At 37.1% G+C, this 25,382-nt stretch overlaps 1 protein-coding gene and 1 long non-coding RNA gene across 5 annotated transcripts; one reads left to right on the top strand and one right to left on the bottom strand.

Annotated features, from left to right (window-relative positions):
• Positions 1 to 938: 938 nt before the first annotated feature.
• Positions 939 to 24,937, bottom strand: LOC103426500 (UDP-glycosyltransferase 76F1-like). Its single transcript, XM_070819221.1, has 3 exons — positions 24,400 to 24,937; positions 2,090 to 4,471; positions 939 to 1,956 (listed from the first exon to the last, which is right to left on the bottom strand). Exons 2-3 carry the CDS (start codon positions 2,568 to 2,570, stop codon positions 1,064 to 1,066), a joined length of 1,374 nt encoding a protein of 457 aa, XP_070675322.1. The 5' UTR covers positions 2,571 to 4,471; positions 24,400 to 24,937; the 3' UTR covers positions 939 to 1,063.
• On the top strand, positions 16,790 to 23,200 carry LOC103426501 (uncharacterized). 4 transcript variants are annotated; one of them, XR_528122.4, is made up of 8 exons: positions 16,790 to 18,015; positions 18,541 to 18,603; positions 21,108 to 21,370; positions 21,612 to 21,831; positions 21,974 to 22,189; positions 22,303 to 22,401; positions 22,486 to 22,566; positions 22,669 to 23,200. It is a non-coding gene; the product is annotated as an uncharacterized lncRNA (long non-coding RNA). The 4 variants fall into 4 exon arrangements; XR_528124.4 differs by having other exon boundaries at positions 17,765 to 18,015; positions 21,992 to 22,189; XR_528125.4 differs by having other exon boundaries at positions 17,765 to 18,015; positions 21,612 to 21,849; positions 21,992 to 22,189.
• Positions 24,938 to 25,382: the final 445 nt, after the last annotated feature.

The following is a 25,382-nucleotide window of genomic DNA, read 5'->3' as shown; positions in this document are numbered from 1 at the left end:
AATAACTATTTTGGGCCTCATAGTTTTAACAATAATAACAAAATTTATGAATGCACCCCAAATCTTGTTCAACCTGTATTCCAAATTTATTTTTCAAGCTCTCAAAAGCACTCCCACTGTCTATTCTAGAACAGAATTCTACCAATAAAAGTACAAATATGTTGATGAAAAAAGACAATTTTTTTTACAAATGAAACATAAATTGACGTTTTGTAGGCTTCACATGAGATAAGACTTCAAATTTTTTTGTTATTTGAGTGATTCAACGACATCGTTATCCATATTAAGCATGGACTTGCTTTTGCTGTTAGGTTATGTCATGGAAGATTCACGTAGAGTTTTTTTTTTTTCTTGATAAGTAGAATATAAAAAGGACTACGCCCAAAGACGTACAAACTAAGGAAAAACGGCAGAAACGAGACGGGAAAGCGTAGAAATGGTACATCAAAGCTTCAGTGTTGACCCCATTTCTAAAAACCAACCCCCAGAGAAAGACCATTCTTAGGATGGGGTTAATAGTGCAAAAGAAAGTATCGTCACCTTCTAATGTGAAAACAACAGGCGAATGGTATACACAAGATGGATGTGGGGTGTACAGTATGGGGAGTCTGGATCGTATGTAGAAAGTGTGGAGTGTGAGAAGAAGTGTGGCCGTGCGCCCCTAACCAACCATTGCAGGCTGGCACAATCCAACAACTATAGTTTCGATTGGAGGGGAAGTGATGAAGTGTTTGAACGATAAATCATGCTTATAATTGTAGGTATCTTTGCTAAGCCCAATGGTGTACTGTTTATTAATATGCATAAATTTTTCATTCGAGGTTCTGTATTTGATTCTTTTTTTTTAATTAGTCTTTTGTATAAAGAAAAAGGTAGTTGGACAATTGTAATGGCGCAAGGGAAAAAAGATACGATAATTATGAAAGATATGATAAAGATGATGGACAACCATTTTCCTTAAACATAATGAGACAGACGAATCATGATAATTATTGATATAATACATCATACATTAAAGGAATTTTAAAACAATATCTAGATTTTAGTTTCAAAAACAAACGATTTATAACGATAAAATGTGTTTAACCAAGCCGTCCAAAGATTGGTACGAAGAGCCACCTTCTTTGAGGCAAAGCTTTGCCTTTTCCTTCAACTTTAAGGCTCTCTCTTTGAACTCTTCCCCTTCTTTCTCAACCATTAGTCTTCTAATTATTCTTTCAACCTCACCTCTCTCAATCCCATGCTCCAATCGCAGCCCTACCTTCCAAACATCACTCACAAATCTTGCATCCACCATTTGATCACTGAAACATGGCATACAAATCATAGGGACCCCTTCAGAAATGCTCTCCAATGTAGAATTCCAACCACAATGAGTCCAAAAGACTCCAACTGCTGGGTGAGCCAACACTTCTTTTTGTGGAGCCCATTTCACAATATGGGCCCTCTCGTTCAATGCTTCTAGAAATCCGTTGGGCAACACTTCAAACCAATCTGACTCTTGAACTAATTCGGGTCGAACCACCCACAAAAAGGGTTGGCCACTATTGGCCAACCCCCAAGCAATCTCCAAAAATTGAGCTTGATCTATCTTGGCAAGGCTCCCAAAGCTAACATAAGCAACAGATTTTGGCGCTCGAGTGTTTAGCCATGAAATGCAACTTTGGTCTTGTGCGAATAAACTACTTGAAGAAGAAGAGGTTGCAAGGCTACACTTGTGAAATGGACCTATTGGGAAAATTGGAATATTGGGGTAATATTCTTGGCGAATTGTGGCAAGTTCATGTCCTTCAAGATCTTCAAAAGTATTGAAAATGAGTCCACAAGAGGCCTTGGATTCATTTGTCGCGTTGGTTATCAGTTGATAGAAATCCTCAGGATCGCAATTGGGCATCGTGGGTAGGTCTTTAACTTTGATAGGTGAAAGCTCCGTTACCGGCTCTTCTAGTCGAGAATCTAATTATTGTCAAAATTGAAGGCCAATTGTAAGTTTTCTAGTCGAGAGTCTAATTATTGTCAAAATAGGAAGCCAAATATGAGATAAAAGAAAGACATTTGATAATAGAGTTTTGTTGGCTGGAGATTGTACTTGATATTGGTAGGTAACCCTTTTCCTTGAGAAGTGGAATTGCAGCATAAACAACGAAGGAAGCGGCACCCCCGGTCCTTAACATTATCCTCGGCAGCTTAAAACTCTCCGCAACAGATCGAGTGAAGTCGAAGAGAAGGTCGGTGATCAAGCATGCAATGGTGCCCTCCGAATTAACGTCATCGGATAACAACCCAGCCAAGCATTCTCTGAAAGGCTCAACACATTTAGCATTTAGAATAGAAACAAAAGCGATTAAATCCTTCATGGAGTCCTCGTTTTCTGTCAAGTCAACAGGGATTGAATGGTAGGTGAAGTGTGGATTTAGGGTTGAAGGATTGAGGGAGTTGAAGTTGGTGTAGATGATGGCTATGGAGAAGCCTTTGGAATGCAGAATATCGGCTAGTTCCAGCATAGGGTTTATGTGCCCTTGGAAGGGAAATGGGAAGAGGACCAGTCTCCTGCCTTTGCTTTGTTCCATTTTCCAGTCGACAATGTTTACGTTTGCTTAGCTTGTGACTGTGAACTTATTGTGAATGCTGACTGATGAGGCGGCGGGGCTCGAGAAAAAGAGATTTTTAATGTACAGACACACATTATTATACAAGTAGAAGAAAACAAGGGGAAAAAACTACTTTAATTTATATAATATCATATAACGTGCGTTAGAAAAATATATAATATGGGAAATTTGCTCACGCATGACGCAATCCTGGAACCTTATCTTATTGATGGCTCTGTTGAAGTTGATGTTTTTACTCACCCCACATGTCAACCACCAGCTCCTTTTGTCGTTCCTTTTTTTTTTCTGTGGTTGCTAACAAAGATACACAAGGAAAATCATTGTTTATATTTACCAATTGGGCTTTGCGCTTATTTTTCTGTAGGGCCCTTCATTTTGTCTAGACATTTCGGTTCAAAATAATTAAAAATTAGATCTATTTTAAAAATAAAAATTACTAAAAATTAAACATATTTCAAAATAAACCTATAAAATTAGATGTATTTTAAATTTTTCCTTTTGTCTATTGGCAGTACCCTCGTATTCCTTCACAGTCCCATCAGTAATATATGCGCCCCCGTTGATCTTCCGCCACGTGCCATATTCCAAGATGGTCTATTCTTTTCTCTCTGGAAATCCCCTCGTCGAACCAAAGACTACCGAACACTTCCCTCCTCCTCCGTCCTCCTCTTGAAACAACCGGAACCATAAAACACCGCCACACAATTACGAAAATGCTCCCGTATTTTCACGATAAATACCCCTCTCCCCCACCGCACCAAAACCAGAATCAATCCAATGTGTTTTTCTTATCAGTTTAGGTCTATTGACCATATTTCTACAAATGACCATTTTGTTATTATGGTAAATGGAAAAACTCTAATTACTAAGTTATGGATCTTTGCATTGGTACACTTGAAAACCCTTCGCAGTTTACGTCTCGGACAAGACATCAGAAAATATTCAGAGGAGTTTCTGCTGATGGAGAGTTGGGGTAAGGCTATTGGAAAGCATTTGCTTGCAAGTACAAGCAACCGAAGGAACAGTATGCCAGTAATTTTTTGGGTTCTTTAGAGAAAAGCTCTTGAAATCCTATTTTTCAAACAAAAACTCACCTAATGTTAAACATTCAAATAAAACCCAAATTTCAAATAGACTACTATGTAGAGAAATATATAACCAATTATTACAAAATATTTACAACTTATGCCACAAAACCCTAATTATGTTTAGCAATTAACCCCATATGGAAATTCTACCTTTCTTGTATCACAAATATTAGTAACACAAATATATATACAAAAAAAAAAAACCAATTAATATTCTTTTATGTTGTAGGTAAATTATTTTATTACATACAATAGACATTTCTGATTTGTTATTATATTTGCGTGTTAAAAATAATTTATCTATATTTATATGTAAAATGCAGGTAAATTAATTTGGAATCAAATAGCATTTATTTTGTAGGTAAATTAAAATAGTAGTTACATTATTTTGGTAAAGTTAAACATTGCCTAAATTATTTCGTAAAACTTAAACCAAGAAAAATTATCACCATTAAAATAAAACAGTAGATACATTATGACACATCCCGATCCGAGATGTCCACTAGGACTCCGGATCGAGTTGTGCTGGTCGACATATGGAAGGTGACGAAGTCATAAAGTGTAGTGATGTGGAAAATGTGAATAAATTTAAACCTAAAAGTGCCTAACTTTAAGAGTGCGTTGTGAGCGGGAATGAACTCATTTCACACGTGATGACAGAGCATAAGTAAAGTATAGTAAAGTGGATAGAGAATTATACCATTGAAGGTAATCGCCTATACCAATATTTGCCAAGAATCCTCGTCGATACAAAAGCTCAGCTACTAAAACCTGGAGGGGCGAAATACAAGGGTAAGTGGGCCTGAAAATAAAGTTTTAATAAAAACCTTTGAAAACGTTATAACCCCTTACCATAAAACCTGTATAGTTTTCAGAAAATAATACTACATCGGTACGAAAACCAATGCACCAGAGCAGCGAAAATTGAAGTATGCCATGTCATAATATCTCAACAATAATAAATGTAAGCTAGATGTGAAATCAGTATAAACTAGCATGCCAGTCGGAGTCACCTAATGTGACCTGTACGACTGGACCTGTAGCTCATCAACCTAGGCTAACACACGAGTCGGAGTTACCTAGTGGACCTGTACGACAGGCTGGGTATAAATGTGTACGCTTAAGTGCTACGATCATGTGAAAGCTGTGCGATAAATCACGGGTCATCTACGAGTCGGAACCCCCAATTGTGGTCTGTACGACAGGCTGGCACCATACTTAGATCCAAGGTGAGCGTGCGGTGCGGGAGGTGAACAATCATGTGAAGACTGACCCTACCCCGGGCGGGAGCACTAATACCGGGGTGCAGCCTTGATGAGCTCTAAATAAATGTGTGCATACCAAAATGATTCAACCATTTCAATCCATCACATAACTTACATGCGCGTCCCGCGTTCACCTTAGCATTTCAAAGCATTCACAACAATTATATGCAGGTAATATGCATATGGATATGCCATGATGCAATCTAAAACTCAACCATATCATAGTATTTAAAAAAATATATATAAGACATGACGTAAAATGCATAAATCAATTTAAAAGCATTTGTGGAAACTATCAATCATATATATATACACTATACAAAGGAAAAGACCCACTCACCTAGAGTCTGCTCTACAACTCCCTAGCACGAATATCAAGGCATCACGAACGATTGTTGCCTAGAACAATTATCAAATCACGTCTCAGAATTCTTATCGATAGAACACGTAACTTACATAAAACAAATCCCCAATGACGTTCTAAAATGATTTGAAACCCATTGACCAAAAGTCATACGTCGATCAAAGGCCGACTATAGGATCCACAGCCCTACGTAACTCGATCCAGAAGATCCGCATCTTAGATTTCCAATCCATAACTTCCCAAGAGTTTCAATAAGCTTCTAGAACAACATCCTAAAGTTTCAGAATGATCCAAATGTCGGATCTCAGCCAATTGCTAAAATTAAGTGGCGGCTGACGTTTTATTTTACGAACTTACAAATTTAATTCGGAAAGATCTATATGTCGAATTCCCAATCCATAAGTTCCTATGGCCCTCAAATATTACGTACTATAATGTATTAAGGTTTGGTGACGATCTAACGATCGAATCGTTGATTCACAAAATGTCCAAGTAGCGGACCTTAGTGATTTGACAAAATTTGAGGATACTTTTGTCATTTTACCTTATTTAACGGAGATTTTTCATAGAATGACCAAAATGATTGACGGTAGACAAACTCAAGAACCAGTTCTATGAATTTTAAATTTCAGAGATCAAAATGAGGAGTTATGCCAATATCTGGTACCACTTTGATTAAAAAACCATTATGTTGTTAGCACGTTTGATTATCCAATATTAATACTAACAACTACGTCTCACGATTATGATTTGTACTGCTATATTTTAGATTACTTAAAAATAATAGACATTCATTATTTTATGACATAATTGGAGATTTAGATCATAGATTTAAGGGAGTTTTAACGAAAAGCCTACAGTATTGTTCACTTTAACGAAAAACCACATTTTTACACTAAAAAGTCAAACCTGGTACTATTCACTTTACCCTTTATTTTGTCCTTATCGTTAAAACTCAAAGTTTTCAAGCCTTTTTCATTAGTTTTCCTTAGATTTAAACATTTATTTAATTAAAAATAATAAGAGATCAAGATCTAAATCCAACTATGAAAGATGAATGTATATATAATAGGTTTATGCATGTTCGTAACAAGTATGAGAATGAGATTCGTCTATTGGGAGACATCTTCTCAGATGAGTGTTTTGCTCTCTGGCGTTCTTTCATCACTTCAGACTTCATCTGTTGATAATTAATTATATATTAATTATCAATTAATTAGCACACCTCAAAGCTCAAACCCCAATTATGGGCAGAGCCACTAAGGGACCAGAGTGGTCACGGGCCCATCCTGACCATTGTTTAAGAAATTTCTAACGGCCTTAAGCTTGCAGTTGTAGAACCATGAGACATAAGAAAGAAGATGAATTGTCATCGTGAAGAAGTTGAGTTGAACGACATCGTATCTTATATTTTTCTAACAATTTTGTTTGCTTTGGCTTTGTGGATTAGTTAAACTCAGGGATGAGGTTTTAAAATCAACTTTATTTCTAAAGCAACCTAATCAACTATTATTTGTAGCCTTCCTCTTTGTCGTACTTTTTTTCTGTCTATTTTCTTCCTATAATTTCAATTTTTTTAGTGGGTACCTTGCTCTCTACCTCCCACTTACTTGTATTATACACTTCTTTTGATTCTCTTTATTAAATTTAACGGCTCTTTCAGTTTTGTGAAGGTCACTTCGATTGCTCATGCTATGAGTTCGAAATACCCTCTCTTTAACAAAAAATTTTGGCTCCGCCACTGAAACCAATGTTTGAGCCTAATGTTACTCTTCAAGGTCCAACACTTCAATCACTTTCTAATAGGGACAAAGTCTTATAAAGTGAGGAAACATTTTGGTAGTGACCAATATGAGACAATGTAGAATGAAGATTTATACTAAAAAAAATTCCAAGAGTTCGTTTGCAAAGGTGGCGGATTGGATTGCTAAGCCCAGTGGTTTACTGTTTATTAGTATGTACATTACTCTTGAGGATGTTTATTAGTATGCATAAATCTTTTACTCGAGGTTCTGTATTTGATTCTTATTTCATCAATGGTGCTTTGTATAAAGAAAAAGATAATCAACCATTTGTAAGCGGGCAAGAGAAAAAAAAATGGAAGAATTCTGAAGGATATGATAAAGATGATGGATTACCATTTTCAAAAACAAATGATTTATAAGGATAAAATATGATTAACCAAGCCATCTAAAGATTGGTACGAAGAGCCACCTTCTTTGAGGGAAAGATTTGCCTTTTCCATCAACTTTAAGGCTCTCTCTTTGATCTCTTCCCCTTCTTTCTCAACCATCATTCTAATTGTTCCTTCAACCTCATCTCTCTCAATCCCATGCTCCAACTGCAACCCTACCTTCCAAACATCGCTCACAAATCTTGCACATTTGATCATTGAAACATGGTGTACAAATCATAGGTACGCCTTCACCTCTCCAATGTAGAATTCCAACCACAGTGAGTCCAAAAGGCTCCGACTACTGGGTGGGCCAAAACTTCTTTTTGTGGAGCCTATTTCATGACATGGGCTCTTTCGTTCAATGCTTTTAGAAACTTGTTAGGCAACACTTCAAGCCAGTCTGACTTTGTAACTAATCCGGGTCGAACCACCCACAAGGTTGGCCACTATTAGCCAACCCCCAAGCAACCTCTAAAAATTGAACTTGATCTATCTTGGCAATGCTCCCAAAGCTAACATAAGCAACAGATTTTGGCGCTTGAGTGTTTAGCCATGAAATGCAACTTTGGTCTTGTGCTAACAAACTAGTTGAAGAAGAAGAGGTTGTAGGGCCGCACTTGTGAAATGGACCTAGTGAGAAAATTGGAATATTGGGGTAATATTCTTGGTGAAGTGTGCCAAGTGCTTGTCCTTCAAGATCTTCAAAAGCATTGAAGATGAGTCCATGAGAAGTCTTGGGTTCATTTGCCATATTGGTTATCAATTGATAGAAAGCTTCAGGGTCACAATTGGCACTAGTAGAAAAACATGTTTGGCCGATGGAACCTTGTGCAACGGAGCAAATTTCGTCGCGCAAAGTATGTTTATGCAACCCAAAACACAATGCGTCGTGCAAAGTGTCGTTGCGCAAATACCATTTGCGTGACATTTTGTGTGTAGCGCAAGTTCTTGGCACCAAACAAAGAATGTTTTACCGCTTTTTTGCCAACTTTGCACGACGCATGTGCACTTGCGTCAAGCAAAATAGCTTTGCGCGACGTAGGTGCACTTGCGTCGTGCAAAGCTGTTTTGCGCAACGAAGACTAGCGTCATGTAAAGTCAACGACTTTTTCTGCTCCACTTAATTAGTTTGGGAGGCAAAAACTGCAAACCCAGTTGCAGCAGCTACCTCCCTCCCCCATCTCTCTTCAAAACCTTCTCTAATCCCTCCTTGCTCATAAATTCAACATATAAATGTTTCATCTCTTTTCATCATGCAATCCCTCCCTTGCTATTTGATGGTCTTTGATTTGGAGTAAGCAGATCTAATTTAGCTGTTGAGAATTGATTTTTTTTTTTTTGTGAAACGTGAATTAAATACTTTTGATGGCTTATATATATGAAGTTTCAATCATTTGTTTTGAATGTTTATTGTATAACGGTATAGAATCAGTTGAATTTGATGAGAGAATGCTTGCTATTTGTTGCATCTTTACATTACAATGAAAATGAAGTCTAAGAGAAATTCCCATCACCTTCATCTATGGATTTGGTTGTCATTCCAGTCCCATAAGATGATCATGTTTTCTCGTTATGTTTGTGGTACTAGGCCAGCATGCCAAAGCAATATCTTCCTCTTTTAGGCATGCCAATTACATTATACAGGTAACTGACTCACACTCTCTCAGTCAAACCACTTGGGGAACTTTTCTAATTTTAGGACACAACTTATCAAACCAACTACAATGCGTTATTTTTTTTAATTAGCTGAATGTTTATCTGGTTGATTATAATGATGAATAAGCACTTTCAGTTTGTAACTTTAGAAGGATTATAAAATGAATGAACTATTTGGACTATTTGGCTGCAAGACCCAGTTGCTTGTAGATGCCAAAAGTTCCTACTGACAATACCAAGTTTGAGTTGGTGGATTATTGGATGCCAATTTCTAGACACAGTTACTCTTTTGTGACTGAAACCTGACCTCTTTGGGTCTTTATAGTTCTAGTTGCAATAGTCCTTTTCAGATTCTCTTGTGTAGATGCGTAAAGTGAAATAAAGGGTGCATAAATCACTTTATATTACAATGAAAATGAAGTCTAAGAAAAATTTAGGGGTGTAGTCAAACTAAGATTTTAAAGGATTTTAATAGTGATAGATTTGATAGGATTTAAGAGGATTAAAAACTCCTACAAAATTCATATGGATTTTTAAAGAATTTGAATGGATTGTGGTGGAAGGATTTGAAATCCTAGGAGTGAGGTTGGATTCTTTTTAGTCTTGGTTATATATACTTTTGGCTCTCAAATCCCACAAAATCCACAATTTATTGAAATCCTCTAAAATCTTAATTTTTTTAATACACGTAGATTTTGATGGATTTTAAAATCCTTTAAAATCTTTTAATTGACTACACCTAAATTTTAAAGGATTCTAAAATCCTTTAATTGACTACACCTAGATTTGAATGGATTCTAAAATCCTTTAAAATCTTTTAATTGACTACACTAGGATTTTAAAGTCTTTTAAAATCTTTATTTTCTTCGCTAAATTAATTTTATCTATTTTATTTAGTTTTAGTAATTATTGTGATTTAGTTTATTTGTATGCACATATTTTTGTACATCACCTACAAAATTGTTTTGTGTTGTACGAAGTTAATACTACTTAACTTCGTACACTTTTTCTTCAAGAAAAGCTCAGTTTCCCATTTGAGAATTAGTTGGATTTCGTGCATGGATGTGAAAGCATGACTGCGGTCTAATTAATTCTTGAATTGTCCCATTTTTTGGACAGTTTGGGAATGTATAGTTATGTGTTGTAGTTTGTGGTTCACGGATTAGGTTTCGATTGTGAAAATTTTGGTAACATTTCTTGATGTTCTTCGAGTACACAGTGGATATTATGTATCTATGACGTGCACTTGAAGAACTGTAAGGAGATGCTATCGAAATTAGCCCACGTCGAAATTTAATCCATTGGAATCGTAAATTACGGCACATAACTGTGTATTCCTGAATGAGATAGGGCCCTTACCGGAGGAATAAGGTGACAAGTTGTAATTCTTATACTTTTATTGGGATTGTAGGCAAGATGGACATACAATGGATACATAATCATATAGATGTGTTGTTGAGTACCTGGATGGAATAGATGAGTTCATTGAATTTGCAACTAGACACAACCTAGGTTCAACTCATATTCGATGTCCGTGTAGGAGGTGTAACAACTTAATGTGGGAGACATTCGAAAATGTTCGATTTCATTTAGTAAGAAATGGGATGATGGAGACCTGTACTTGGTATCATCATGGAGAACGATTAGACCAAGCTTCGTCTTCATATGTGACACAAGTGGAGATTGTTGAATCTAATGTGGATCCTAGTGAACAAGTTATGAATATTCTAAATGACGTTTATTCATACGCCTTGAGCAACACCAATCAGGAAGAGGGAGATGATGGTCGTCCAACCATGGACAGTGAGGCATTCAAAAACTATGAAAAACTGTTGAAAAATGCCAAGCATGAATTATATCCGGGTTACAAGAACTTTTTAGTGCTCACAGCAATTGTGGAGTTGATGCATGGCTAGATCAAGTTTCGTTTGTCAAAAAAGTGTTTTGATTACTTTTTGGGAGTTATCAAGAGGATGCTTCCAAAGGAGAATTGTTTACCTGAAGATCATAAAAGTGCCCAAAAAGTGTTGAAGGGTCTCAGATTCGGGTATGAAAAAATTCACGCATGTGTAAATAATTGTAGTTTGTTCTATAAGGAGAACAAACAGTTGGATAAATGCCCTGTCTGCAATGAGCCGAGGTTTAAAATGACATCACAGAATAGAAAGACCAAGATTCCACAAAAAATAATGCATTATCTTCCATTGAAGTCTAGGTTGCAGCGATTGTACATGTCGATGCATACCACAACCGACATGAGATGGCATAAGGAATGGGTAAATGACGATGTTATGAGGCATCTTGCAGATGAAGAGTGGAAAGAATTCGATCAGATGTACCTTGATTTTGCAGCTGACCCGTACAACGTCAGATTGGGACTTGCCACCGACAGATTTAATCCGTTCGGGGGTTTAAACCAAATCCACAACACTTGGCCGGTCGTCATGTTTCTTTATAATTTGCCGCCTTGGAAGTGCATGAAAAAAGAATACATGATGTTGACTCTATTAATTACCGAGATCCAGGAAAGTCCATTGATGTTTATTTGGGGCTGTTGGTTGATGAGCTAAAAGATTTATGGGAAAATGGTGTTCGTACATATGATAAGTATACTAGGCAGATGTTCACCATGTGAGCGGCGGTGATGTGATGTGGACAGTAAACGATTTTCCCGCGTATGCAATGATTTCTGGGTGGATGACTAAGGGTTATTTGGCATGTCCAATATGCAAGGAGAATGTAACATCGTCTTGGCATGCGAGAAAAGTTTGTTATCTTGGTCATCGTAGATGGCTCCCTTGGGACAACGAGTGGCGTCAGAACAATAAAGCCTTCTACAGCACAAAAGAGACTCGCCCAAGACCAAGAGAATGGTCTGGAGATGAGATTTTGGATAAGTTAAACCTTATGGAATTTGGTCATTTCGACAAAGGGTCAGTAAGCCCAAACCAACTACACATCTGAACTGGACGCATAAGAGTATGTTATTTGAGCTCTCATACTGGTCAAAGTTAAAATTCAGACACAGCCTCGACGTTATGCATATTGAGAAAAATGTGTTTGATACTTTGGTCGGGACAATTCTAGACATTGAAGGAAAAACGAAGGACACGATCGAAGCTTGCCTCGATTTGGAACGAATGGGCATTAGGTCATCCTTATGGATGAAGAGAGTCGGTGGTACATTGAAGAAATGCCATCCCTTTTTTACAGTTAAGCCGAATGGGAAGAAAGAGTTTTTCAACTTTATTTCTTCTGTAAAGTTTCCATATGGAGAGTCATGACTGTCATGTGAACGTGAAGGGGTGTAAATTTTCAAACATGAAGAGTCATGACTGTCATGTGATACTTCAACGCCTTCTTCTGGTTGGTATTTGATACTTATTGCCTCTTGATGTGGTGAAACCAATTGTGTTGTTATCGAGATTTTTTTCGCAGTTGACTGCAAGGTGTTTGTGGAAGTCGGATGTTAAACAATTGCAGGATAACATTGTGAACGTCTTATGCAAGTTCGAACAGATATTTCCCCCAACTTTCTTTACAAGTATGATTCACTTGCCAGATGAGGCATTGCTTGCCGGACCAGTGAACTGTTGATGAATGTTTACAATAGTAAGGTACTTAATTAAGCGTCTCTATATATAACAAATTCATGATTAACGAACGCTTTGAATAATTTGTAGCATACCTTTTATTTGTGCAGATATCTTGGTGAGTTGAAAAAGTGTGTTCGAAACAAGGCAAGGCCCGAATGATCAGTTGTGGAGGCATGGCTCACATACGAGTCACTTACTTTTTGTGCAATGTATCTTCAAGATGTTGAGACAACTTTCAATCGTCCTTAACGCAAGAAAAAGAAACTATCTGTTTTTGCCCAAATTGCGCAACCTTGTGAAAGGCGAATCGTTTACAAAAAAGAACATGGAGGTAGCACATTGGTTCATACTCAACAATTGTGATGAGGCTTTGCCATACCTTGAAGAGCATGAACAGTTGATAAAGTGGGAACATCCTTCCCATTTCTATGCCAAGAAGCACCGTGACTTGTTTCCTTCGTGGTTTCACGCACATGTAAGTTGTATTAGGTTTGAATTGAGCATATTTTCCAACTTGTTCATGCCTGTTTTTAAATTTGGTTACACTAACATGTTAACTTTTTGTATATGTTATATTAGATGAACAAATTGAAGGAATTGAATTCACCCTCTTACGATGAAGAATTATATAACTTGGCAAGAAGACCGCTTCACGTTGAATTGTTCTCAGGTTGTCATGTCAATGGGATCAAGTTCTTGGGGGCAACACGTGATGAAAAGTTGTCTACTCAAAATAGTATCTCCATGTCCTGGGTGCGGGCGACGGTGAAGACATTGATTTTTATGGCAAACTAACTAGTGTGGTACAATTGTTTTACAAAGATAGGTGTCAAGTGATACTGTTTAAGTGTCTTTGGTTTGATACAAACCCACATAACCGAACAAGTGTTAAGTGAGACCATGGTTTACTATCAGTAAACACTACGAGACATTGGTACGATGAAGACCTATACATTTTGGCAACTACGGCGAAACCAATATTCTATCTAGACTACCCTAAAGCCGGTAATGGTTGGAAAGTTGTTCAGAAGATTGATCGAAGAGGGCTATATGATATTCCAGAACTAGATCATGATGACAACGTCGCTGACCAACAGTTACCATCTTCGATAGAAATTGGTGAAGAAACATTCTGGGTTACTAATATTGCCCAAGAACGGTTTGACGTACCTGGAGTTCCCGAATTTGAAATATCAATTGACCTTGGTGATCTGCCTCAATACAATGCACCGGAAGAGGCAAACGAAGATGATGATGAATGGGAATCCGGAAATGATAGTAGTGATGATAGCGAGAGTTATTATTGTAGTTCGGATGAGGATTAATATAAACTTGTAAAGGAAAAAGCAGGAGGCTGAGGGTTTAATACCGCTTCTCTTCTACCCAACTCTAATATTCCCAACAAATCATGTGATCATCTCCATTCTTTGATTAGGTATTTCTCTGATTTGTTTTTTTTTTTTTGGCATTCAATACATTTGCTAATTTTGCTTCTGATTTTTGGATTTACATTATTATTCGTGCATTAAAGTCATAACAAATAATTGGTGATGTAATCGTATGAAACTCACCTTCTACCCCTTTTCCCATTCTTTGAAATTCATGTTTAAAGTCATAACAGGAAACACCCTAATTATCTTTGTTTAGCTGGTTCTCATATGATTGCACATGCTGAAAAGCTTTACATTGTCTAGACCAGGTCGAGAAAGTGATAGTGAGGCTGAAAAGCTTCGTCAAGTTAAAGCAGTGCTTGAGGAGGTATCTATTTTATTTGAAATTTCTGCTTTTTGTAATTCAATGTATTTAGTTATAATTTCTCTTTCTTTTTCTTTTATTTTCATCAGGAATTGAATTTACCTTTGTGCTTTATAGATTCATGTAGTATAATTTTAATATGAGTTTATTGCTTATCGATTCATTTTGTCTTGCAATTCTCAACAGAAAGTGAAATGGCTGATTTAGAATTGGAGCCTGATTTATCTCCAAAACTTATCAAGATCATGGAGCAAAGGTTATCACTTATCGAGCAGAGGAGTGGTTTTCTTCAGTCTCATTAACCAGGTTTACCTATGTCGTTGATTCTGTGCTTGCTGAATTATAGTTAAATGTAGTGTTTGACTAAGAACAAAAAACAAATTTTGGAATTGAAATGGTGTTGGACCTTTTGCTTGAAGACAGCCTGATGCCTCGGCAGAAGAGTATGCAAGGGCGATCAAGGAGCTACGGAAACTCAGCACTTCCATGGACCTTATAAGTCGTCTAAGAGCCACAACCAAGGTACTAACATAGAACAAAACCTTCAACATAAACCTTCATCCTTGTGCAGACCGAACTAAATCATTTGTTTGCTTCTCTGCTCTGTAGGAGATTAATGCTTTGAGGACTCTGATCGATGAATGTTCTCAAGAAAAGACATGCTTGATATGGTAACTACCGAATTGGATCAAGCCATCCACGAGGAAAGAGGGCTGCACAATTTGTTGCTCAAGTCCCTGCTTCCTAAGGATCAAGCCATCCACGAGGAAAGAGGTCAGAGCAGGTATTAAGCACCTGCCCAACAAATTTTTATTCCATTGCGAGTCTTTTATCTTTTTATTTTTTATATGACAAAAGATTTCATTAGGAACTGGTGGGGACGAGGCTTCTTTGTTTGCAATGGACATATTTAAAATGTAAGTTTGTATCAATACTTGTAAATTCTTGTATGCATTTTCTCTCGAGAGTCTGCGTCTAACAATTAACCACAGGTATGATAGATTCTCACACAAGAAAGGCTAGAAGTTTGAAGTGGTGGATATAACTGAGTCTGATCTTAAAGGATGTAAGGTGTGATGTCTGATTTTAATTCATGCATTTCAACAGACCCAGATTGAGCTACAAGGTTGCTCACACAGTGCGACTTTGTTTCAGAATTATTTTCTTGTCATAATGAATTTGTACACAACTGCAGGTGAAGGTACCGGCATATTTGACCTACCGTCATGATCTTAAAATCTACAACTCTGATGAGGGCCGTCTGCAGTTATAGTCTCATTAGTGCTCATGGGTTTATATATTTTTTGTATGTTGCTCCCTTTTTCTTCTTGTCTTATTTGACCTCTATTTAAATGAAGTAAATTGCCTTACTGTTATGATCATTAGCCCCTGGAATTTTCATCATTTATAAGTTACATTGCTTACAAGATATCTGTTTACAGATGTCTGCAGCTGCTTTTGCTAAGGGCCTACTTTCACTCGGAGGGCAGCTAACACAAATCCTGGTCTATAGTATTTTTTTACATGATTGTGACTGCTTTAGGATGTTGAGGTGCATGACTGAATTTATTCCCTTTCTTAAGGTTTCCCTTGTTAGCAAGGACTCCTGTATGTGGGATGGACTCCTCTATGTTGAGGTGCAAGTGTTGAGATGGACGAAGCAAAGGTTTGTCATTTTACAGGTTGATTTGTTTTAGTTTTTGGTGTGGCGGAGCCCATAAATGAGAATGCTTCTTCTTTAACATATGTGATCATGTGATTCTCTTTTTCACATACTTCCCCTGCAGGCTAGGTTGAACGAGATTATTAAAGACGGGTAATAACAGTGCAACGCCTCCTTGGATGGCTGATGGAGGTGGTCTCCTTTGATGGCTTTCATAAAATATAATATAAGATTTTGTGGTATCCACTTGTATAAATATTTTAAATTGATGATTGAATCAGTTCGTTGTATTCATATAGGGTCAAGGAGTGTAGCTGTAAAAAATCATCAAAATTGAAGTTAAAATAACCATTAAATTGTGATTTTTTGTTTATAACCGTCGAAAAGTTTTGTCTCATTACTTGATCTCTAAATGTTTGTTTTTTACGATTTTTTGCATATGCGATCTCGAAGTATATAAAACAAGTTTGACGGCTTGATCGTTGAAACTAATTTCGTACAATGCATTTCCCATCAAGTTCAATGGTAAAAAAAAAAACTTTGCGTGACGTAGGTACAACTGCATCGTGCAAAGCTACCTATGCGCAACGCAGTTGTACCTATGTCGCGCAAAGTTTTTTTTTTTTTTTTTTTGCTTTTCTTTTGGGGTTCTTGCATTGCCTTTTTCTTTTGTGGTATCCACTTGTGTAAATGTTTTAAATTGATGATCGAATTAGTTCATTGTATTCATATAAGGTTAAAGAGTGTAGCTGTAAAAAATCATCAAAATTAGAGTTAAAATAACCGTTAAATCGTAATTTTTCATTTATAACTGTCGAAAAGGTTTGTCCCATTATTTGATATCTAAATGTTTGTTTTTTGCGATGGCGTATGCGATCTCAAAGCATATACAAACAAGTTTGACGGTTGATCGTTGAAACTAGTCTCGTACAATGCGTTTCCCATTAAAATGAGAGATTCACTAACACATGGAGTTTATATATACTTTCATTAAGTATAACATAATATTTTGTGGTATCCACTTGTGTAAATGTTTTAAATTGACGATTGAATTAGTTCATTGTATTCATATAGGGTTAAAAAGTGTAGCTGTAAAAAATCATCAAAATCAGAGTTAAAATAACCGTTAAATCGTGATTTTTCGTTTATAGTTGTTGAAAAGGTTTGTCCCGTTACTTGATATCTGAATGTTTGTTTTTTGTGATTTTTGGTGTATGCGATCTCGAAGCATATATAAACATGTTTGACGGTTAAATATTTGAAATTAGTTTCGTACAATGCATTTCCCATCAAGTTCAATGGTATATACATACATACATATATATATATATATTTACAAAGTAGATTTTAATTTATTTATTTTGTACTTATAACACTTAAGAAATTGAATGATATATATGCAACAAAATTTATTGTGGAGTTTATGTAAAAAAAAATTGAATTTGAAAGAAAGAAAGTCACATTTTTAATAATTTTTATAATAATTTAAAAAAAAAAAAAACCTTGCACAAAGCCTTAATGTGATCGTCGCGCAAAACAACTTTGTGCAACGCCAAATTGTATACCTAGGTAGCGTCAGTTGTGATAATGTTGGCGGTTCAATAGTAAAAAATAGGAGGTTTTTTTTCAATTTCCGAGTTTGGAGTTTGGACGCCAACTCTTTCTTTCCCCAAGTCTTTCTTCCCGTAGACCACCAACTATTTATTTCTTCCCTCTCGCTCATCTCTCCCTCTCTCTTTCTCGTGAACACCAAATCTTGAACCCAAATCCAACCACCATGCGAAACGACGGGTCGCCATGCGACTCTCGAAGCCGACGCGAATCAAGTCCCAAAATCAAGGTAAGGATTTCTGATTTTCGATGGGTTTTTGTTATTTAGGGTTTAAGGTCTAATTGCATGTTTATTTCTGAGTACTTTGTCTAAATCTCCAGATAAAATTGGATGTTGGTTCTGATTTAATAGAGTTTCAGATTTGTGAGGGTTTGAGGTTATGTGGGTTTCGAATTAGGGTGGGTGCAGTCGTGTTGGTTTCTGTTTGTTCCCAAAGTAGTATACAGTTGCAACATGGTTGAACTATGGACCGGATTCAAACTTCTACAGAAAACGCTTTCTGTATTTAACTTTTCCAAAGCCAGCAACACTTGAACTAAACTTCTGCTGCCTTTCAAATTTCTTTAATTCTAAAGATATATGCTTTGAAAATTTTAATTTATTGAGTGAGAAAGAAGCTTGGGTCAGTTGGATTTTGACATTTAATTTATTCATGTTTTTTGTTGCTTGCAATGTTCTCTCATTGTTTGTTCTGAGATTCTGTGATCTTATTTTTCTTAAGAATTGACATTGGTTTGCCATATAATGTTTCAGGAACTGTTATACCTTAAGGAGGGAACACTTATAGAAGGAACTGTCAGGAAAAACTAACAGAAGGTATAATGACTTTCAAACTTACTTTAAAATCAGACTGGGCGCATAGTTTCCCTGTTTTTTTTTTCTTTCCATTTTTGAAGAAGCGCTGCATGTGTGCAGTACTTTTGACAGATTAGAACACCACAAAATGGAAATAAAATAGCATGCGACTTTCTCTCAAAAGATATCTAAATGCATGAAAAAGCTGAGAAGATACATAATATATATCTCCAGAATAGAAATTAAAATTTTGACTGTCTCTGCTGCCTTTCAAATGGTACTTTCCTATGATATGCTTTGAAAATTTTGCCTCTGCACCCAGTTTGTCTGTTGGAAGGAGCAAGCTGCGGTTGTTTAGAGAATTATGGATATCATTTTGCTTTCTTGATTTGGATATGATTTGGGGGTCTGTTGATTTTGTTCTATGAATGTTTAAATTTTCTCTAACATCATCAAATTCTCATTTGCCTAGCAAAATCTTAGTTCTCTCACACTAACAAAGATACAAACAGAACAAAACAAATAAGCTTTTGGCACAATTTTTTATCGTCTACACTCTTTTAATTGCAATCAACTAGCTCTATATATTTCTAATTCAGGCTGAAGCTATATGAGAGCTCTATATATTTATGTAATAACTGAACATTTCCTTTCTTATCTCTGCATGTGTCTCCTTATTAGTTCGAGAAAATGCATTTAAAATAGGGGTGTGATATCCACACACCCCTTTTTACTTCTCACACACCCTTTTAATTTTCGGCCGTTAGATCGGATGAAATGAAGAAGATCAACGGACATAAATTAACAAGGGGTGTGTGAGAAGTAAAAAAGGGTGTGTGGATAGCACACCCCTTAAAATAGTGCATATTACATATATGTTACAATTAGAATGTCCATATGCTTATGCTAATTAATTATATTTAATTTATTGAATGTGTGTGTGTATTGTGAGTGTTGTCTGAATGCATGAGATTACAAGATGAGTTGGAATGAGATAGAGAGGAATGGGAGACATCCTCTCATCCTTTGATATTATTATTAGATGCAAGGTCATAGTCATTCTTTTTTAGTGTACCTCCCATTTATCACTTTGTCTTTTGCCTTCATTCCTTCTCATGTCGAACAACAAAACAACAGAATGCCTTGTGGGAACACGTAGATGTCGAGGACTTGTTGGCAAAAACAAGAAATCTATCAGTCTTTTGGTTTTACCAATATGAATGGGCTTCATCTACAAAAGGATATTTGTAGTATGCTTTGACAAAATTTGCATGGTTAAGCGTCCTGATATGCTAGCCTGGCAACGAAGGCTTCCTCTGGTGATGTCATTTAGAAATTTTAACCTATCAAAACATATCTGGCTTTTTTTGGTGTATATTGTATTTTTAAATTGCAGGAAGCAACACCTCCATCTCTCTCCTCTGTCTCTCAAACACACACACATACACATGCACACACACAAAATGTACATACATACTAACAAATAGAAAGTTGGGTTGGGGGTTTGACAGATTAGGATAGGTCTCTTGGTTTAGGTCTGTTGACAATTCATGTTAGGACTGAGGGAGTTTGGGAAGATTCATTCCTACTTATATGTCAATCACAATTGTTGTATTTTTTCACAGCAGTTTGATTAGATGCTAACAATTTAATCTCACCATAGACCAGAAGGAAAATGCTTTCCTTTCATCCCCAAAGGTCCATTGCTACATGTTACTGCAGGCAGTGTGTACTTTTTGTTTTTCCCAAAATTCCAAAGCAAACAGGGCCTGGTTTATTTGTTCAGTTTTCTTTGCTTTTTTCTTCTACTTTCAAATGCAAGAAAGGATCAGTTTTCTTTGACGTGTTGGTTTCTGTTTGTTTTCTGCAAGTCATATGCTGATGCTTGAATTTTGATGAGAAAACCAGTAATCGGATGTGGATTTTGATTAAAGTGAATCTTGTCTGCAGGTTATTTGCTTAAATCGTATATTTTTTTTGTTTGAGGAAATTGGATATTTGGATGTGAATTGAGCATTGGATAGTGATCTGATATTGTCTTAAGTCGATCTTCGTGTGTACACAGAATTGAGTTCTTGATAAGTAGAGGTACTAACTTTGACTGGCTCTGTTTGCAAAGGATTATGGATTTGGTAATTTGTTTTCTTCGTTTCGATTAGTAATTGTTGTGATTAAACACACTAAGCCTGGGAGATCAAATTACACGCAGTAAAAAAAAAACAGTCCATCGTGCTGCCTTCGATTAATAATTGTTGTGATTAAACACACTAAGCCTGGGAGATCAAATTATAGAAAGTTGGGTTGGGGTTTGACAGATTAGGATAGGTCTCTTGGTTTAGGTTTGACTCTTTTTAATCAATCGTGCTTCCTTGGATTCATTACACTTTTTAATCTTTGGTTAATGTTTGTTCAGTTTTCTTTGCATTTTTCACACATGGTTTATTTGTTCAGTTTTCTTTGCTTTTTTCTTCTAGTTTCAAATGCAAGGATTAGTTTCTAATGTTATATTTTTATGGTTCAAAAAGTGTATAGATGTCTCAGTTGATCACTCGTCGTCGGAGTGTGACCAATGCGCCTCCCGCATTATTAGCATCTATTGCTCTAGCCGTGAGTGCTCCATTGATTGGGGAGCCTACACCCCTTACTGAGGCTACTCCTACGGCGTCCCAGGTGCCTGTCTCATCAACGTCATCAGTGTCGGTTCAACCGTTCAATGCACGGCGGCCTCACTGGTGCCCTCGCGAGCCGGAGCCTTCTGATCAAACTTCCTCGGCATCCAGAGTCGAGGGTGAGCCCTCCCAGCCATGTAGTTTTTTTCTAATTCTCAGTACGTTGTATTTTTTTAAACTATTATTTTTATGATGGTGAAAATTTGCTGGATTATGAAAATGTGTTGTAGGTTGTGAATTACTGTTATTTTACTGTTTTAAGGTTTTGGGAAATGCTATACTATTAGGGGAGGTTGTGTCGATTTTTTTTTTGTACAAATTTAAGCTTAGGGTTTTCACCATTTTAGTATTTTTGGCCAGTTAAAAAAAACACCAGGGGCCTAGTTGAATGCTGAAGCAGGCACAGAACGCACATCAGGCCGCCTCCAAGATCAAGATTGTGTATGACTCGCAATATCGTGGAACGGCTACCTCACAGGAGCATAGCAGCGTCGCTAGTAGCTGTGGTGTTGTTATTCGACAAAATTGTCCTTTTCAATGGGAGTCTTGGGCAGAAATTCCCGAGGAGATGAAGAAACTGGTGCGAGACAAGTTGTCAGTTAGTATATTAATTTTTAGCCTTTATCATTTTTTTAATTTTGTTTACAAATATTAAAAACCAAAATATATTATCTAATATTATTAAATTCTTGCAATTATTTTATTGTTTTTCATATTCGTAGGTCATTTATGATCTTCAGGACATATCCCCCGAGACCATGGCCTACTTAGAGGAGATCTTAGCAACCCGGTACAAACATTGGAAGAACAATTTTCACACGTATTTTAAGTGATGGGATGATCCGGAGATTGCTCGCCTACATGTTCCAAGCGAGTTGCAGGATCGGTCGGAGGATTGGGAGTGACTTTGCAAACATTTTACGGACCCAAAATTTGTGGTATGTACATAATATTTTAAAAATAATTTATTATTGTTTTACTTATTTTTTAAGCTTTTTTTACTAATTTATTTCAAATAGTCGCACTAACATGTATATTGTGTGTTTAACAGACGAAATCTATTGCTGGCAAGAAAGCTTGGGAGTCAAAGAAACTTCTCCACCATTCCGGTTCTAAGCCCTTTTCGTATAGGCTTAAGGCACGACGTTAGGTAAAAGTATATTAACTTTGAAATTTTATACAATTTATTTATTATTATTGATTAATAAAATTTTCTTAATGTTTTTTTCTTCAGGAGGGTTCTAAGTTCCCAAAGAGCGACATGTTCAAGGACGTTTACGTTCGACCTGGTAATGAGACCACTGAGCAGCTTCATGTAAGTATATGTAATTATTATTATTCTTATATGTATGAATCGTTCAAATATTATTTATATTTTGTTATTAAACATTATATGTTTTTTCTTTATTATTACAAGTTGCTATGGTGGAAAAAAGCACTGCTGTTCTCCAAGAAGCAACATTGCAGCTTCCCCTGGAGACCCCGATTGAGGACGTCACGGTACCCGAGGATGTAGGTTTCAAATCATGACTAATGTCCTGGATCATAACTTTGGTTGTCGTCATGGCAAGGTTGTTCCATGTATGGGGAAAGTGCGGGTTCGTGAGACGGGTGCCTCTTCTTCCAGATCGAACACAGCAGAAGTTGATGCATTGAAGGAGGAAGTGACAACCCTAAAAGGTCAGTTTGCAGCCCAGGGCGAGGAGATGAGGGCCTATGCCGGGATGGTGAGAGACCTTGTACGAGCCATACAGATGTCCGGCCTCCAAATCTCGCTACCAGCAATTCATCTTGCTCCACATTCGATCTCAGAGCCATCTCGCCCTACTGATACCCAGTAGCCTAATGTATCAAACCTAGAAGACTACTTGTAGTTTTTTCTTTTTTGTTCGGACATCTTGTATGTACATTTTCATATATTTTATAATTAAATATTTTTGCTTGGTTAATTAATTATTGTTTAGAATTTAATTACAATATTTATTAAAAATTTAAAAAAAAATATTTGGACCAAAAAAAAAAAAAGGATTTGCGCGATGCATGGCTAGCCACTAAGCCATTTTGCACGACGTAGGTCATGCGTCACGCAAAGTGACCTAAGCCACTTTGAGCGATGCATTCCTATGTTGCGCAAAGCGACCTAAGCCACTTTGAGCGACGCATGACCTACGTTGCGCAAAGCCACTGACAACTTTGCGTGACGTAGGTCATGCGTCGTGCAAAGCCATCCAAACCACTTTGCGCGACGCATTTTCTACGTCGCGCAAAGTCACTTTGTGCGACGTAGGACGTCCGTCGACTTTGCGCGACGTATGTATTTACTTCGTCGCGCAAACCTTACTGTCATTGACTTGGCACGATGGTTAGCACGAGACGAAGGTTTCGTTGCGCTAGTTTTTAGGCAATGAATTTTGACTTTGCGCGACGTATGTATTTACTTTGTCGCCCAAACCTTACTGTCATTGACTTGGCACGACGGTTAGCGTGCGACGAAGGTTTCGTTGCGCTAGTTTTTAGGCAACGAATTTTGACTTTGCGCGACAAAGGTACCTACGTCGTGCAAAGTGATTTTTCTACTAGTGTGGGCATCATTGGTAGATCTTTTACTTTGATATGTGAAAGCTCCATCATTGGCTCTTCTAGTCGAGAATCTAATTGTCGAAATAAAAAGCCAAATATAAGGTTCCTAGTAAGTATATATATTTTGCCTTTTAATGCATATCCTAAAATGAAAATTTATGAGGTAGAGCGAGGAATAAAAATGCTAACCTGGCTAACTAGCTTAACTTAAATTTGCATAAGTTGTTTAAGTGTCAATCTAGTATCGCTTCTAGAAGTGCTAAAAGTGCTTTCTGGTAACAAAAAACATTTTTGGATCTATAGAGTGATTTCTGAAGAAGAAGAACAAGAATCACTTTGAAGTTTTTTTTCCTACCTAAGAAGCACCTGAGTTTTTAATAATGTTTTTGACATGTTGTACATGTTGCATGATCTCTTACGAACAAAGAACAAAAGTGCTACGTATAAAAAGAATTTGAAACGAGTCATCAGTCACGGTGTGGTGTTTTCAATCTACTCATATTGCATAGTAACAACGATGAGATAAAAAAACATTTGATAATAGGGTTTTGTTGGCTTGAGATTGCACCTGATATTGGTAGGTAACCCTTTTCCTTGAGAAGTGGAAATGCAGCATAAACAGCGAGGAAGCGGCACCCCCGGTCCTTAACACGATCCTCGGCAGCTTAAAGCTCTCTGCAACCGACCGAGTGAAGTCGAAGATAGGATCCGAGATCAAGCATGCAATGGGGTCCTCCGAATTAACATCGTCGGATAACGACCCGGCCAAGTATCCTCTGAAAGGCTCAACACATTTAGCATTTAGAATAGAAAGACGAAGGGTGGGATCCTTGATGGAGGCTTCGTTTTCTGTCAAGTCAACAGGGATTGAATGGTAGGTGAAGTTTGTGTTTAGGGTTGAAGGATTGAGGGAGTTGAAGTTGGTGTGGAGGATGGCTATGAAGAAGCCTTTGGAATGCAGAATGTTGGCCAGTTGTAGCATAGGGTTTATGTGCCCTTGGTAGGGTAGTGGGAAGAGGATGACTCTCCTGCCTTTGCTTTGCTCCATTTTTGAATCGACAATCGTTTAGCTTGTGAGTTGTGAACTTATTGGGGAATGCTGAGGCGGCCGAGCTTGAGCTTGGGCAAATGTACTATATGGGAATTTTGCTCACGCATGACGCAACCCTGGAAATTCCAGGCTGGAATCTTATCTTATTGATGGCTCTGCTGATCCAACGGCTAAAAATACGGGCTTATTTTAAAAGTTATAGTAACTTTTGCCGTTTGATCAAATTTCAAGAGTGCGGATTGTTTGATAAGGAAGATTAGGTGGAAGAGATCCGGAGATAATCCATTTTTCTGTTTTTTTCCTAAATCCCACTGTCCACTGCCAGCTCCTTTTGTCGTTACCTCTTTTTATGTTATTTTTTTTGGCAAACAGTTTTTCATAACCGGGCAAAGATGCCAAACAGGAACACGAAAGCCAAACAAAGAGGCAAACAGACAACTACACCACAGCAGTAAGGAGAAAAAGAAGGTACAAGGAACCATGACGCCGCACCAAATGCT

Source organism: Malus domestica, chromosome 01 (assembly GCF_042453785.1).
Source record: "Malus domestica chromosome 01, GDT2T_hap1".
NCBI classification, from domain to species: domain Eukaryota; kingdom Viridiplantae; phylum Streptophyta; class Magnoliopsida; order Rosales; family Rosaceae; genus Malus; species Malus domestica.
The sequence above is the reverse complement of the archived record's forward strand: the minus strand, read 5'-3'. Positions and strand labels throughout refer to the sequence as shown.

Coding starts and splice junctions, on each gene's coding strand:
- LOC103426500 (XM_070819221.1), bottom strand. CDS start 2,570: ATGGAACAAAGCAAAGGCAGGAGACTGGTCCTCTTCCCATTTCCCTTC. Junction 1,957..2,089: donor GGGTTACCTACCAATATCAA/GTACAATCTCCA, acceptor GACAATAATTAG/ATTCTCGACTAGAAGAGCCG.